Source organism: Phalaenopsis equestris, unplaced genomic scaffold (assembly GCF_001263595.1).
Source record: "Phalaenopsis equestris unplaced genomic scaffold, ASM126359v1 Scaffold001083, whole genome shotgun sequence".
In the NCBI taxonomy this organism is placed as follows: Eukaryota; Viridiplantae; Streptophyta; class Magnoliopsida; order Asparagales; family Orchidaceae; genus Phalaenopsis; species Phalaenopsis equestris.
The window spans coordinates 63,822-80,986 of record NW_018165522.1 but is presented as its reverse complement, the minus strand read 5'-3'; the positions used below and the strand labels follow the sequence as shown (position 1 = coordinate 80,986).

The 17,165-nt window shown below is 35.7% G+C and overlaps 1 protein-coding gene across 2 annotated transcripts in view; it reads right to left on the bottom strand.

Moving 5' to 3' along the window:
• LOC110033069 (methyltransferase-like protein 1) overlaps positions 1-16,929 on the bottom strand; it is a 53,222-nt gene extending 36,293 nt beyond the window's left edge. For both annotated transcript variants that reach the window (XM_020736929.1, XM_020736930.1), the window contains exons 1-5: positions 16,740-16,929; positions 12,826-15,612; positions 11,895-11,978; positions 11,590-11,694; positions 11,350-11,458 (exon numbers count right to left, since the gene is read on the bottom strand). In XM_020736929.1, coding sequence (XP_020592588.1) covers positions 11,350-11,458; positions 11,590-11,694; positions 11,895-11,978; positions 12,826-15,540 — 3,013 coding nt within the window. In that variant the 5' untranslated portion in view covers positions 15,541-15,612; positions 16,740-16,929. The remainder of the gene's footprint in view (positions 1-11,349; positions 11,459-11,589; positions 11,695-11,894; positions 11,979-12,825; positions 15,613-16,739) is intronic.
• Between the last annotated feature and the right edge of the window lie 236 nt (positions 16,930-17,165).

Genomic DNA, 17,165 nt, shown 5'->3' with positions numbered 1-17,165 from the left:
GGAAAAAGGAAAAACCCCACCCCCCCCCCCCCCCCCAATAGGGGTAGGTCTCGGGTAGTCCAATCTCCTTCTCTGCAACGGGAGTATCGGCAAGAACAGCAAAATCAACAACCTTTACCCTCTTGACCTTGGCAGCCTTTCTGTTTCTTCTCTGCGTCCGAGTCAAAGGTGCAAATTTCGAACTGGACCCAATCTCAAAGGCAGAGGAAATCAAGGTGAAATTCAAGCTCTCCTTAGTAACGAGTACACCAACAACTTGCACACTCTTCCCTTTTGTTGCAACGACAGCAAAAGTGAGTGTAGAGACACTCAGACTAGCAGGGGAAACAACAATGATCCTGGGGGCGGCCATAACGGTCATAGCGGCGGACTTCATAGCAACGCCAGAACTCCTCTCAAATAACACCCTTTTTAGTTGGGGGAACTCTTCAGCAGACCTCAAGTTAAACTCGACAACTGGCTCAACAGTTCTGGCCGCTTCAGGCTTTAGCACGGCAATGGCAACGCAATCGAACTTGACTTTGGCATCGTCGAACCCTTATCCAAATTTAATAACCGCGATATCGGGTTGCTCATCTTTCTTAACGTTGAAGTCCATTCCAGCGGCAATAGAGAAGATCAGCTTCCATGTAAACATTTTCTCGATAGGCAAGAAAATTCCAACACATTAACATCATTTAATGCTTCACGATAATGATTGCAGTACAAATATCAAAGCTTAACGAGCATATCCGGCAAACTGGGTGTTTCTTTTTTAAACTTACCCAAATGATTATTATTATTATTTGTTCGAACTTTATTTTGTTTCATTTTAAGAGGAAGAAAATTCAAAAATGGTAGATTTCTAATTGTTTTAAAGAGTAAAATATAGCGAATATGAAGCATAGGACCCAGTCCTAAAACTGGAGAGAGGTGATCCTGCACCGAACTCACTTCGGTCAACACCGCTCGCTGCTCCTAATCCACCACACATATTAGGGGTTCAACCCACTTTAGACCCATTTTCAAGGTCTGAAGATTCCAGAACCTCTCTGTTTAAGAGTGATTAAGCAGATGGCTTCAGAATCCAAAAGGAGTTAGCTATACCCGCTCAAGGAAGAAATGAGCAAGGTACGCCAACGAAAGAATTGCAGTCTGACCACGGGGATGTGGACACACTACTGATGTATGAAGACAGAACCTTCTGATCAAAATGGAGAGAGGAACTAATCTCCAGCGAAATCGTCAAAACTTATCGGCCGAAATAAATGTCGCGGATTCTTTATTTATGATTTAATTTAATTTATTATGGATATATATATGTGATTATAACTATTAAATAATGTTTCAATTTAATTTATATATGACTGTGATTTTGAAAAATAATAATATTTTAATTTAGAAAAGTGAGGCTGAATAAACCTCACATATTTGATAGTCTAGATGGTTGAGCACGATACTACAAATAGTACATTATCCTGAAGGATAAACATACCATTTGTTAGTAGGCTTAACCACTTAAACTAAAGAGTTTCAATTGGTCTGCGAAACCCTTTTTTACAAGCTGACAAGTTCCCTTATTTAACTGGAGAGATTAAATCGAGTTTATATTAAGTTGGGATCTTAAGTGCTCTTTAGAGACAAACTCCTATAGTTAATTACATCTTAAATGACCGAAATCACTTAGGAAGACTGTCGATTAATATCATTGGTTCTGCCTTCAAGATTTCAAAATTTAAGTTTTCAAGGTTGAATATAAGAAAGGAAGTAAGGTCTGCAGTAAAGGAAGTAAAATATTGTAAATATAAAACAAACTTGTGTACCTTACGGGTCTGCTGCTCCTGTAAATGAGGTCGGTGTCGCAGGTACAAGTAAACGAGTATAATAAAAAAGTTTAACAGATTGGTAAGCATGCCTTTATATAAATAAGAATTATAGCAAAAACATCACCAGGAAATCTCGAGGAAAGCCACAAATGACCCATGGTAACTCGAAGAAAACCATTGGAAACATGAAAAAAATCTAAAGTAAATCACGAGTAATCTACAAAGACTCCAATAAAACCATATGAAACGCACGAAAAATCCGATAAAAGAGAAAATCGTAAGCATTCGGGTCGAGGTAGGCTCAGATTTAGTTATTCTCGAAAGACTTCGAAGGCAACCATTGGGCACCCGTATTTATAGAGCCCGACATTCAATTAGAAATTTCCAACAGTACAATCTTAGGAGAGAAACCTTTAGCCCAGTACAGGCAATTGACGAGTGGACAATCGGATTATATTACTTAAAGTTTATATTTTGGCATGCATATAGGATTCATGTATATAAGCAAAATTTATATCTATTTTTGGTAGTCAAAATATTTTATAAAAAGTGTATCTATTCTTATTGTTGTACTTTAAAAATTTAATTGTCCACAAGTCAATCACACTGTCGGACTGGGACCGCCAGCAGCCTAAGAAGGCAAGGGTCCTCGCTAGTCTATTGTCAGTGAATAATATTGTCATCCTACATTTTCACCAGGTCCCTGGGACAGGTCCCGATGTCGTAGGATGCGATATTATTCTGCTCTAACACCAGATGTCTTTATCATCAAGGTCTTAAACCCCAAAAAAAAAAGAATGTCCAACCTACGACCTTACTTGATGGTTCATATATAGCCATAGTTATATATGTGTTTATGTTTCGGACATAAGCATCTAAATAAATCCAAGAAACAAGGAAAGCAAAGAAGAAAAATGGGGTGAGAGAAAATAGGGAACAATCCACTTGAAAGAACGAAGAGGTAAAAGATGAATCGGCCCTCAAAACCGCATCAAAATAATCAACGAAAAGACTCAAAAAATGCGACCCAGCAATCCATGGATCAACCAAGGTATCCTTTCTTCCAATTTAGCGAACGAATCAACCGAAAAAGGTATCCTTTCCAAACTGCATTTCAAGCAAACCGAAACAGCAAGGGAGGCGGGCCACGCCAACGCAATGATTACATACATAGCCCCACAACACTTATATATTTACATATTCAATCTCTAAACTTAAATGTTCAATTCACACCATCCAAATCTTTCACATTGCATCGAAAATGCCACCATTTTAATTTTTCCAATTAGGCCCAAAATCTGCCATTCAAATAAGAGAAGTGAATCTTCTCTATAATTCGAGTGAGCTAGAATAAGGAATGCCTCACTTAAAGAGTGAGATTTTCATACATCTCTCGCAATTCTTCTACATTTACTCACCCAACGCCTAAAATTCACTGTTTTATACTTACACCATCCAAATCCTTCCTATTGAATCGTTATATAACCATTCAAGCTCTCAAAAATGAAACTCAGCTTTCATGCATAGGCTGATGTGGTAAATATGTAAAAGCAGAATATATGTAAAAGCAGAATTTTGTGTAAAAGCAGAATTTTGTCAGTTAGATATGCGAATGCAAAAGAATTGTGTGGCGTATATGTAAAAGCAAAGGCTTATGTGTTAAATATGAAAGGGGAGTGTGGTATGTATGTAAAAATACAAAAAAATAAAAATAAATGATTGAATTTTAGATGTCGGATATGTAAACACATAAGAATTGAGTGGCATGTATGCAAATCTTCCCTTATAATCCCTTTTTTAACTCAGTTTTCGTGACTTACAATAGAAACCAGAACTTACAATAGAAACCAGAAATATAGAAACCAGAAATTCCAAAATTCCAAATAAAATATGTATAGCACTTCAGAAAAGTCAGGCTCAAAGCAACCCCAACCCGCTGTCTCAGCTCATGAAACAGCTTACTTTAAAAAAAATATTGATTCAAAATATATTCAAATTATGTTAAAAGCAGCCAAAGCAAATTCTCTCTCAGTTATTAATTTCCTCTGAATGGTGAAGCATCACTAATACATTTATGCATATCATTTGAGTTAGCATCTCTGTAATCTTGCAGCATAAAGATAAGGACCATTCAAAGCCAAGTTATAAAGAAATAAAAAGCAACTAAACAGATTACAGCTTCAGCAATTCTCGGGTAAGGCAGCAGGAAAAAAGAATTCCTCTAAGGCTCAGAACATAGGACAAGAAGTATGCTTTTATACTTTCCTTCATGGCTAAAAAAAAAGTTGCAAACAAGAGAGACGGCCACCATCATTCCAGGCAAGCTTAACATATCCAAGGAATTCTAAAAAATTCATGTTGGCCAATCATGTAATATTCCCACAATCATGTTATAAAACATGTAAGATGATTAAATATAAGGAGGAAATGATATAATAGATCAGTCCGAGAAACCCGTAAGTTTTCTTTCAGCGTATAATATAATCCGTAACATTTCCACTGTAACAGAAAATAGGTAAGGATGCATTTAGCTCACAGATATATCTTAATCCCAAAACTCCCCTACTAAAGTCAGAAATTCAACGTCTGACAACGTGAAATGGCTTTTAAAAATTGTTGGATAGCAAGATTTAAACAGAATTTATAAAAGAATTAAACTAAACACTTACAAACAGTCAACAGAAGAAAAGGCGACTTCAAAGCTTTATTTATTAGCAGGATTTAAGCAAACTTTAGACAGCATTTAGTTTGAATTCTACAAGGCAGACAAAAAGAAATAAAATAAAATAAGTTCGAACCCTATAAATTCCTGAATCCCATTTTTTTTTTTTTTTTTTCCTCAAATCCAAAATCAGAGTGAACCCGTTACCCAAAATGCACTTAGGAGATTCAGAAAATTTAGAATGCGTGAGAGATCTAGGATGAAGAAGAGAGCGTTAAGTCCTGAACGAACTAGAAAGAAGGAGCACAAAAGCTCCGAGGCAACAACACATAACCAACAGCGATTCAACAACAGAACTTGCCCCTTTTTTTTTGCTCAAAGGAGAATAGAGAAAACTAAAGCACCGAGCACGCAAAGAATAGACCAATCAAAAGGGAAGAATAACTCGAAATTTTGGCAGAACCTCCCCATTCTTCAAAATTTCGGCCAACCCCAAACCCTTCCCCAAGAGGTGTTTTTATAGCCAAGGAGGGAAGGAGGGGAAATACTACAACTTACCGGAGGTGAGGCAACCCGAGAGAAAGCCAGGAGAAAATGGCAACCAAGAGTAGGGGCATGAGGTATCGGGAAGAAGAGGTTTTGCCAATTTAATGTCTCGAGGGACAAGCTCAACGAGTCAAACCTTACCCGAGTAGGAAACAAAGGCTCCCGAGGACCTCCTCGCCCAACGAGTTGAGGCAGGCGAGCCTTCGGGAAGAAATATTTCAGGCAGAGAGTGTCGAGTGAGGGCCAAGAGTCAACTCTACGGCATGTGAAGGGGGAAAATTCGAGAGAAGGGCGCGGCTAGTGAGTCGCTCGAGGGAGAGATATGCGATTAGGGTTCGTGATGGGGCTCTGCTCGCTATCGAGAAGAAGAGGGTCGGTGGAAGGATCGGCTCATTTAGGGATTTAGGGAAGGAAATAAAAAAAGCCCCATTTTATTGTTGTTAATTTTATAGTGTTTAATTATTTAAAATCTTCCCGATTTATGCATTTTACACTTGTGCACGAAACTATATCAAAATGAGTGTCCTCCCTAGCTAAAGTCAACGTTCCGAACGCGCTGACGTGGTCCATTTCGTCATCCATGGTTAATTATTCTAGCAATTAATTCAAGTTTGGTCAATCGTGGCGTCTTCTACAGGTGCAGATGACGCGAATCTCGATATTTATGTGCATCGAGTGCATGAATTATGGTATTCGCGCATTGTGAGAGTGTGCGGAAGTCACGATGGGTTTCCTAAGGTTTTAGATCCTATGAGTACTTAACTTGAGTTTCGTTATGTTGGTTTTAATCGACTCAACCAAATGTTGATGAATTAGAACCATCCATATAAAACTGCAATGAGTCAAGAAGTGGCTCGAATTTCTACTTGGTGCGGGTCCCAAACTAGTCCTCTAAGAGAGTCCAACAAGAAGCCCTAAGTCTAGACCCTAGGCTCTAAGAAAAAGAAAAGACCTCACCAAAAATGAGGTCAACAGTTAGATATGTAATACATAAAAATTATGAAATTTGTATGTAAAATTTGAAATTTGTGAGTTAGATATGCATATAATACATAAGAATTGAGTGGAAGGTATCTAAAAATTGAAGTTTAGGTGTTATATATGTAATACATAAGAATTGTATGGTTTCTATGCAAAAAATTAAAATTTGGGTGTTGGGAGTGTAATATATAAGAAATGAGTTAAATGTATGTGAAATTTGAAGTTTAGGCATTAGATATCTAATGCGAATGAATTGTGTGTAGAATGTATACATGTACAACTTGAAGTTTATGGTGTAGATATGTAATACATAAGAATTGTGTGGTTTGTTTGTAAAATTGAATTTTATGTTTTATATACATGACGCCTATATAATACATAAGAATTGTGTGATTTGTATGTAAATAAACTGAAGTTTGGTTGTTATATAATATTTAATACATAAAGAGTTGTACGGTTTGTATGTAAAAATTGAAGTTTAAGTGTTAGATGTGTAATGCATAAGAATTGTGCAATTTGTATGTTAAATTTGAAGTTAACGTATAATATATGCAATGCATAAGAATTGTGTGTGATTTATATGTAAACATTGAATTTTGGTTGTTAGATGTATAATACATCAAAAATATATGTACAACCGATATCTAAATGTATCAATCCATAAATCTATATATATATGTTGCAGATGGATATTAAAAATTTGAGATCATAAATGTATAAAGGTTATATACAGAAAGAAAAACTCGTCAATGAGTTACTTGAATGATATTGAGAAATTTTTGCAAGTCAACTGTCCATTTACCTTTCAGAAGTAAATTATGATGTCCTTGTACGAAGTACAAAAATCAAGCATACTTAACACCTGAAAATGTCAAGTTAGATCTGTATCGCAAAAAAATTTAAACCCAATTATTGGTCTTGGACTGCACATGATGAATCAGATATTGAGAACGATCATATTGTTGTCTCATCAAGTTATGTCTCTTCAATGGAATACAATCCATACACATATGAAGAAATAATTTATGTGCCCACGGGGCTCTTTCTCTTGGGAGCATTCTTGATGAAGATCAAGCGCCGAAAAGTGAAGCACGATAATTCTATAATTTACTGAATATTGCACAATAACCCATGGGAAGGCTACGCTATGCATACGGTGTTGTCAGTAGAGCTGAGAATATTGAGCATCAAAGTTGATTTGAACATGTCACAAGAATGCATCAATCAAGTAGCAGCATTACTAAAAAAGACAACCTATAAAGAATTTAGTTCCGAATGACCTTTACAGAACTAAAAAGTTAGTATCGGAATCCAGTTAATATCTGATAAGATAAATTGTTGTGTTAATAAATGTATGTTATATTATAAGACTGATACAATAGAAACTAAATGTAAGTTTTGTGGTGCTACGAGATTCAAACCAAATGGGAGAGAGTTAAAATCAAAAACATATCTCATACAAGCGTCCCTTCTACCTGTCGCTCACGCATCGGCTTTAAAGACTATTTGCTTCTATATGTACATATCCTCACATGACTTGGCACAGTACCAAATCTGTTGATACTAATTATGAGTCATTTGTCGATCGTAGTTATCTTAATTTTGCAGCTGATCCACACAACATTAGGCTTGGTTTATGTACATATGGGTTCACAACATACAGTCACACCACAACACCCTATCCATATTGGTTAGTGATTATTATGTCATATAATTTGCCCCCTAATATGTGCATGGTTATGTCGTTCTTATTTCTGACTTTGATCGTATCAAGTCCACATAGCTCAAAGGGAAAAATTGATGTCAACTTACAGTCTCTGATAGGCGAGCTTCAAATATTATGAGAAACAGACATGCTGACTTATGACATGTCTATGAAATAAAATCTAATTGAAAATTACTCTTATGAAGACGATTAGTGATTTCCCAGCTAAATCGATGTTATCTGGTTGGAGCACTTCTGGAAAATTGATTTGTCTTTACTGTGTGGATCTATCCAACACATTCACTTTAAAACATAAAAGAAAAAATTCCCAAATTGATTGTCGTCGAAGATTTCTAGCCTACAAGCACCCCATTCAAAAAGAATAGAGATGCTTTCTTCAAAAATAAAATTGAAAAATAAAGTCCTCCTTTGAATATAACTAGGTTCGATTTATGGCAGATGATTAAAGAAATACCAGAGCTCGCTAAGAGACCAGAACTAGCATCAAAACATCTTCCTGATTTTGGTATTACACATAACTGGACAAAGCAATCTTTCATACTGGAAGACTACTTTGATTAGACATAATATCGATATTATGCATATTTAGAAGAATTTTTTGATAATATTTTTAATAATGTGATAAATATTAAGCGTAAAAAAATAATGTCAAAAAAAGATTAAACTTGGAGTATAGCAAGTGAATGTTAGAACTTCAAAAGATAAATACATGTAAAATAATAAAGCTCAAAGTTACATACTCTCACATTGAACCAATAAAGAATAACAAATAAATGGATACACTCTATGAAGTTCCCTAGTGGTTTGTGTCAAATTTGAGCGGTTGTATTGACTTGAGAACATGAAAGATATTTGGCCTGAAAAGTCATTACTATTATATTTTTTAACAATGCTTAGTACCAACTACATTCAATGTTCTGCCAAAACTGGTATTTAAATCATTGATCGAAATAAGTACATTCTTTAAAGAGTTGTGGGCAGGGACTCTGAAAGTTGAGTGGTTGAGAAATCTTGTTGTGACTATTCACTTATTGTTATGCAAGCTCCAGTGGATATTTTCTCCTGATTTTTTTGACTCTATAGAGCATCAGCTCACATATATATGTTATGAGGCTATACTTGGAGATCTGATACAGAACATATTGATGTATTCCTTTGAGAAGTATGTATTTTTGATGCCTGTGAATGTCTTACATTTTATTTTACACTAATCCACTACCATATTTGTTAAAAAATGTCTCCATGTTGCAGACTTCTAAACAAAATAAAAAAAATTATTAAAAGTAAAACACATCCAGAGGGCTCAATATAGGAGACGTGCTTTCTACAGGAGAATTATTTTTAGTTCTTACTATATTGATCAAGACGGCAAATATATCATACTGATGACATGTCTTTACAGCTAGAGTTATCTGTATTTTAGATATTAAGAGAACCATGAGGGAGGGTGGTACACGCTCTAAACGATAAAGAGATTAAAGCAGCAACATTATATGTTCTACTAAATTACGAAGAAATCAAACCATTTATACAGTAAGATTTCTAGTAATCATAATTTTTTCAATTATTATTCAGAATGTTATAATAACTTCAACAAACAAATAAAAATGATAAAGTTTAAACATAGGGGATGACTTTGGCATAAATAAGAAAATCAAAATCTTGGTTCATGTTTTAAGGATAGTTTAATATGGATAAATAGCCAGCTATAAACTTCATTTATGATGCAATAGTTGAAACTAAGGAGTTATTTGCACATAACTTATAAAAAAAAGACCTACTACAAAAAAATTTGAAAAATAATAGATGAGAATTGGGAGATTCTGCTTCATTATCATCTGCATCCCACAAAATATTATCTTATTTCTCAATTTCAATATGCAAAGAACAAATTCACCAATATTGAAACCAAATTTGGTTTATACCACTAATATAGACAAATTGATAACTGACTGAAATGAGAAAGCAAATGTTAGCCTGTTACTTGCAGCATTTAGAAATAAAGATAACTTTTTTAGCATTTATTGATTAATATTCCAATAAATTTGTACATTGTTTTAATGGTGTCGTTTCCAAAATTTAGTTGAATAGTAGAATCAATTTTAAGATACCATTCAAGAGCTGCAACATGCTCTTCATTTAGCTGTAAGAAAAATTGAAGTGCATGCAACCAAGTTTATACCAAAAGGACATAGTTTGACAACTTTAATTAAGGAAATAGGCTTTCAAAAATGATGAAAATCTATTAATTTGTAATGATGTGACATTAAATAGTAACTAACTTGTAAATAATGAAAATGACATTACACAAACATATTTGCAAGAAGAAAGCATCGGTATTGATTTTTTTCGAAGGAGAATATTGTAGAACCAATAGGTGTGACATAAGTTAGTTACAAATTAAAAGAAAAGATTTCAATAAAAATTTATTTGATTAAAATTATAAACAGCAAACATAGTCATTATTTTAACTTTAATCACTATTCCTATTATTTTTTATTGATTATAGAATAGAAAGATGACTGATATCAAAGATGAGAAAACTGATTAAGAAAATATTGACAACTGAGAATGATGCAAGAGAAAAATCAACTCATTAAGATGATGATTCTAATGAAGACCCATTGAGTGACGAATGTGTGGGAATTTGCGAATTTAAAAATTCTAAATTTAAGGGCTTATAATGTTCTTACTTGAATGTTGGATTTAGAGAGAAATACTGATTGTGTTAAACTTATTTTGAATTATTATGTTCAAACTTATCTTTGATAGTTTTATATTATAATTCTTGCTTGTGCCGCGTACTCAGATCAGTTGGTCGGGCATCTGCTTGTCAGTTTTGTAAGTCCCCTCTAGATTGATTGGGGTTTGATTCCCCCCGAGTGTAGGGTGTGGTACTCGAATTCTTAGGCGTCCGAGGGATGACCGGGACTCGTATAATAGCCTCTAGCCATTCCTTTCTTTTTTTAAATATATATATATATATATGATAATTCTTGCTTTGTGATTAAATGTTATGATGCTAATATATTATTGTTTACTTCATACTTTGTTGTTAATATAAAACTTCTTACTTTATGTAATTTATTACTTATGACGATCACATTTTGCATTTTAGAAAAAAGTTACCAGAATATGCAATGTGCCATTCTAAACCTTGTTCCAGAGTATAATTTTGTATGAAACATTATCCCTAACATCTGCAAGCCATTAAAATTTAAGTTAATTAAATCAATGCTGACAAGATTCACCCTTACTTATTTATCATGTGCTTCATATTTTATGCATGAAATTGTGTTTTTATTAACATATAACACCCAAACAGTAATGTTTTCTTTGAAAAGGGTAAAGGAACAAAAAGCAGAAAAAAAAAAATAGAATCATGATAAAAAAAGAAAAATACCAAAGATATCGATAAATATCCATTATCTGGTCCACATAGATTTAATCAAATGATTTTCTTAAAACAGTAAATAGAACAAATAGTTATCTTGAGTAGCACCAAATAAACTTTGTAATAATGAAGGCGAACAGCAAGAATTTGCATAAAAAACCAAACCTCAAATTCTAGTTTAGTAAAGTTAGGGTTATGTCGGTTAAAAAAAATTAAAAAAAAAAAGAATGCTCACCATCAGGAGGTTCTTCAGCTATTATAATATCTGTATCAATATTAGCGTGGATAATATGACCATCTGTACTACGGCGAACAGTTCCCTTAATGCCCATCAAACAGTGTTCCTGCTTGATAAATATTTAAACAAAAAATTTAAACTGTTTAGAGAACCCATGCCCATAGAAGTTGACTTCGATAAAGAATAAGGCTGGTAGTGAAAGAAATGAAAACTGAACAAATGTCAAACTTTCTGAACCTTTGAATGCTGAAATAATGTGTGAGAATCATGCCGCAAACCAGGAGTTGCATTCTTTTTGTTTGTTTTGACCCAACAAATATCTTCACATCTTCTAAATCCCCACTACACAAAAACAATAGTTGATGCATAAAATAAGTATTTAATAATGGATGAAAGTAATAATTTGTCATAGTATTACTTATGATGCGGATATAAAGCCTTCCACCATGGCCATTTTGTCACTTCCCTTCAAAAAATCTATCTATATGAACGAAATCATCAAAATTTGAGAGTAGAAAGGCAAGGAAACCGAGCCAACATACCTTTTTTAGACATTGACGACCTTGTTCGAGGCCAACACCATCACCAACCCACAAAAAAATAAATGATGGAGTGTCCGCTATAGCCTGATACAAAAAAGGCTAAAGTCTGAGATTCCAACTCAAATCATAAACTATGGTTCAAATCAGGGATGGAACAAACTTTATTTTTTAAGGTGGGTAAAATAACTGAATGTTTAATTATTTTTAAGTATCGGGCAAAAGAAATATATCTAGGTGGGGGTAAAGTTACTAAATTATATAAAGTGCATAAGAATAATTTATTAAACTTTACTGTTTATATAGAGAAATCTCAAATTCAAGAGTGGGCAATTGTCCGCCCAAGAAATAACCTACTTATGCCTCTAGTTCCAATCTGGTTGATACCATCATTTTGGTAGAGAATGCCACCAACATCCGGAGATTAGGACAGCATTTCACATTGAATCACATTTTTTAAAAACCTCCATTTAAGCCCCTAGCATCTTTTGAAGTTTCACTATGTTCCCGGCCTAATTTTTTGTCTTCTTAAAAGTCTTTCTTTTTGGTAAGAGTGTTAAATATTTTGTTAATTACGTAAATACTACCCAAATCTACCTTAACAAGGCATCTAATACCGAAGTAAAAAAAAACTATTAGACTCATTTATTTGAAAATTTCAAGAACAAACATTGAGAATCTAATGAAAACAATAATTAAGAAATTTGTAAGTGCATCGCCTGCATTATAATCACTAAAGGAAGAAATGCAGTAAAAATATAAGAGCATTTATATCATTATTAGTACAAATGACAGTTCAAATGGAAAAGCAATCGTGAAAGAATCTTGACTTCAACAGAACCAATGGAGGCTTTTCAAAAATGGGCATCAATGTGACTCTGCGAACATAGAATTAACAACTAAAAACACGTGAAGAAAGATTAGGATAATACACCTCAATTTTAAGATTTTGTATCTCTTCAAATGTCCAATACTCAATATGATCAGTAATACCAGGAGCCCGGTGAACATATTCCTCCCAAGGAGGATCAACTAGAATAACATCAAATTTGGTACCAAAGAATTCTGGAATAAGTGTGAATTCACGTAGGTTAGCCTTGTAGTACAAAGGTGGGGTAGAAGAGTTGATTACTATATCATCTTTCCTCTGAATAAGCTCTCTCAATTTAGGATAGTCCTCCACGACACTCGTGAGCTCCAACTCCCTAATAAAATTTTGGGGCCTCATACCAGTGTCAACAAAATTCTGTGAGTAATCATTCTGCTCTCCCCTTGAAGGAGCTTTACCGGAAGGGCCACCTGTTCTGGTTTGGCCCCAAATTGCAGGAGCTTTATCAATTGATGTTTCACGAACAACTGGTCCATTGGAACTAAACTCAGGCCCAGGCAAATTAGAATTGACTCTTCCAGAACTCTGTTGATTAAAGTACATGACCTGATTTGGGCCAGCCCCCAAATTAGGAGCAAACCTCGGTCCCGCTGGGCCAGGAGGAATGGGAGGAAGATTGGGTGGAGCAGCTAGCATATTTATGTCAACACCTCGACCTGCAGGCCATGAAAGGGGCCCAACAAATGGAGGAACAAAAACACCTGGACCAAGAGGTGGACCTACAGAAGGGGGCATATTTGGCCCCATTGATTGCATTGTTCCGGGAGGTAGGCCAAGGTGACCAAATGGAGGGCCCATCATATGCATTGGAAGCCCACCACGTTGACTATCCCTCCCTATCATCCTTCCTCTTCCACCTCTAACAGCTTTGCCACCTTTTTGTCCCTGTTGAGAACCTCTATTGAAAGAACTGGAACCCTGATTATATCCCAATGGAGCCTGAGAGAAGCCACTAACACTTTGGCCCTGTCCTATACGGCTGGAGTTCACAGGCCCCTTCTGACCTCTTCCCTTCCCAGCCTGAGAATCAAGATAATTCCTCCCAGATATTTGATCAATTGGTGAATCAACACCATCATGATTCTTTTCCTGCAAATCATCGTTGATACCATACCCCGCTTTAACCTTATCATCAGAAGGATAACACCATTCATCATCATTTGCAGCCCCCGAACTATCCTGCACTGACCCAACTTCAGCTCGCCTGCCAGGAAATGTTGACATAGACACATCACTCACAAAATCTAGATTATGGTTAGGCTTGATCTCTATTGAATCTGAGTTCTCAAATCTTCCGCCTTCACTCCTAGCTCTATTGTCTTTCTTATAACCAGGACGAAAGTGAAGTTTATCACCTTCCATTTTCAATGGCTCATGGCTTGGCGTGTCCCATGCCCTGATGTTATCAAACTCATTTACAGATTTAGCATCTTGCTTAGATTGACTTCTCCAATAATCTTTAGAACTTTCCCGGTCTATATTTCTATCATTCCAACTACCATCTTTTCCCTTAGAGGTCCTTAAATCTCTGTTATCCTTGAGCAAATCTTTGCCTTTAACAGCAGTGTTTCTTTCAGTATCAGATTCGGATTGGCCTCTATCATGATCTTCCAGATCTTGGTGATACCTTCTGCTACCTTCAGGACTTGGAGATCTATTATACCTCCCACTTCTTCCATTTCTGTCCCTCGTTCTTGGTTGTGTATCTTCATCAGACCTCTCCATAATATCAACCTCATCACGACTACCATGTAGAGCATCATGTTGTTGTTTGTGCTTCTCCCCTTTCTCATTATGAGACTTGCCACCATACCTATGCCATTCCATGTCCTCAGTCAGTGCTACCGGTGATCTCACCCGTACCTTAGTATGCTTATCATCTCTTATCAATTCAGTAAATTCCTTGTGATCATCACCTTGACTCTCTGACAGACCCCGATTCCTTTCTACATCTCCCCTCTTTCCATCTCTACTGCTACAAGCAACACCCTTTTCACCAGTGGAATCAATAATCCGGCCTCTAGCATGACCTGAGTCAGTTCTAGGATCGGATGCTCTGTCCCTAAGATTCCCTTGCTCTGAGGATTTTCCATTTCTTGGATCAGATCTATCCACATAATTACCTTCATCAGTTTTCCTCCATGAACCCATATCATCCCATCTCCTTCTAGTTGAAACATTCCTTTCTAGCTCTCGTTGACCATGAACCTTCTCTCTAGTGCTATCTTTTCTATCATAGTGTCTTGATTCCCGGTCCTGAGCCTTCTCAGCTTCACCTTCAGGAGGATTGTCTGACTTGCTTCTTCCCTTGCTCTCAGGGCTGTCATGTCCAGGACTTGAATTTTTCTTTCTTGAGGAACTCAGGTCAACGTGATCATTCATGCTTTTCTGGCAGCCTTCCAATTCTTTATCATGATAACCTTCATTTGATCTCACCTCAGATCTCTCTACTGTATTCTTCCTGGAAATTTTAGAACGTGATTCCCTTCTAGTTTCATAGTCTTCCTCATTAGTAGTCCCTGCTTGACCTAAACCTCCTGACTTCTTTCTTCCTTCATCTTTGTCTCCAGAACTCTTCCTTCTGCTACTGTCCAGCTCCTCAACATCTGTAGTGTTAAATCTCAACGACTTGCTTGATCTGTGCCGCTTCCGCTCAACATTGTCCCTGTCATCGTCTTCATCATATTTACTCTGCCTAACATCCATTTGTTCCTCTAGTTGCCTCTTATTGCGAATCTGAACTGTTTCCAAAGGATCCATTGTGCAAATTGACCATTAATTCGGATGACTTTGCAATATGGAAATCATATGAGTCATTTAAAATGTGCATATCTGCAGCAATTTCACATAAAAGCAACGTCAAACCATAGGAAAAAAAATATTTAAACATTGCATGCAAGTATCAGTATAATTGACAGTATATTGTATTATGAAAAACACAAAAATAACTGAAAGTACATTGTGATTTTAAAAGATTCCAGCAGTAAGTAGTTTGCATTAGGTGATACAAGTAAGCCTCACATTGACTTCAACAATAAAAACAATCTGAAATGATTACAAATGGACAAAAAAATGTAATAAAATAGAAAAAAAAATTAATCGCATCAATGGCATTTTATTGACCCAATATAGATTTTCTGCAATTATAAAAAGGGAAATTAACATACATACCACACAATTCTTATGCATTTACCTATCTAACACCGATATTTGCATTTATAACACCTGGGTGCATGAAAAGGGGCATTTCACTTTTAATAAAGTAGTGATGATGGTATTATTGATGTGCCGTTAAAAATTTGAGTGGTATGCAACTAAATATGAATGTTTAGGTGTTAGATATATAAATATATAAGAATTCTATGGAATTTATAAAAAATAAATATAGCAAACCTGCCTCTGATATTCCATTCAACTACCCCAAATAAAACAGAAATACACTCATAGAAACAATGTCTTCGCATACCTGATATTAGCTCTGCATTAAATGAAACAAACAAAGCAAACAATATCCCTAACTTTCAGATCCTCACCCTCCCAGCCCAGAATGAGCAATAAAGAATTGTGATTCCAAACTTTATTGAATTAAGAACTGCTTACTCCTACACAATCTAAAAAGTCCAAATTTGTAAAACCCTCGGACTTCATGCAAATAATTTTCCAAATCCAATCTTGCGAGTAATATACACCGCTGTACAAAAAGCATTCCTTAATTTGATCATTGAAATCGAATTAAAAAAGTAAGACGATCATTTTGGACAGTCATTTTGGAGCAGGATTTAAGCTGGATTTAACCTAAAAAATGCAAGACGGTCATTTTGGACAAAACAAAGCCTCGGATTTGATAATTCCGGATTTCACTGATTACGGCCTTTCCCGGATTTACTAAAGCCCGTGAATGGGTGGATTTAGTAAATCCGGGACGGACGCTCCGCGCGAGGAAGAAGACGTGAAGGTACCTTGCTCAATAGTTTCGGGTAGGAGAGGAGCAGAAGGAGGAGAAAAATGGGAGTTATCCCGTTCAATTCCCAGGTAGCTGCAATTGCTACTGCATCGCGAGAGGTCGGTCGCGAAGGAGATGGTTTTGGACGGAGGGACATGCGAGGGCTTCGAGGAGAGAGGAGTGACGTAGGCGAGGTTTCCACAGATCGGATTTGTTGTATAATTTAATTTATTTTTTTTTATTTTACTAAGCTAATTTTATTAATTTAGTTAATAACTAAAGTTATTGTCATTTGAATAGGATAAGGAAAAAAATAAATTCATATTGAAACAATTTTTTTTTTCTAGTTTATAAAGGGCCCGTTTGCGCTTATTGGGAGCGGCGGCGTTATGAGAACGCCGCCTTCCTGTTTGATATGTGCGTTCGGTTGGCGTTTTCTCAT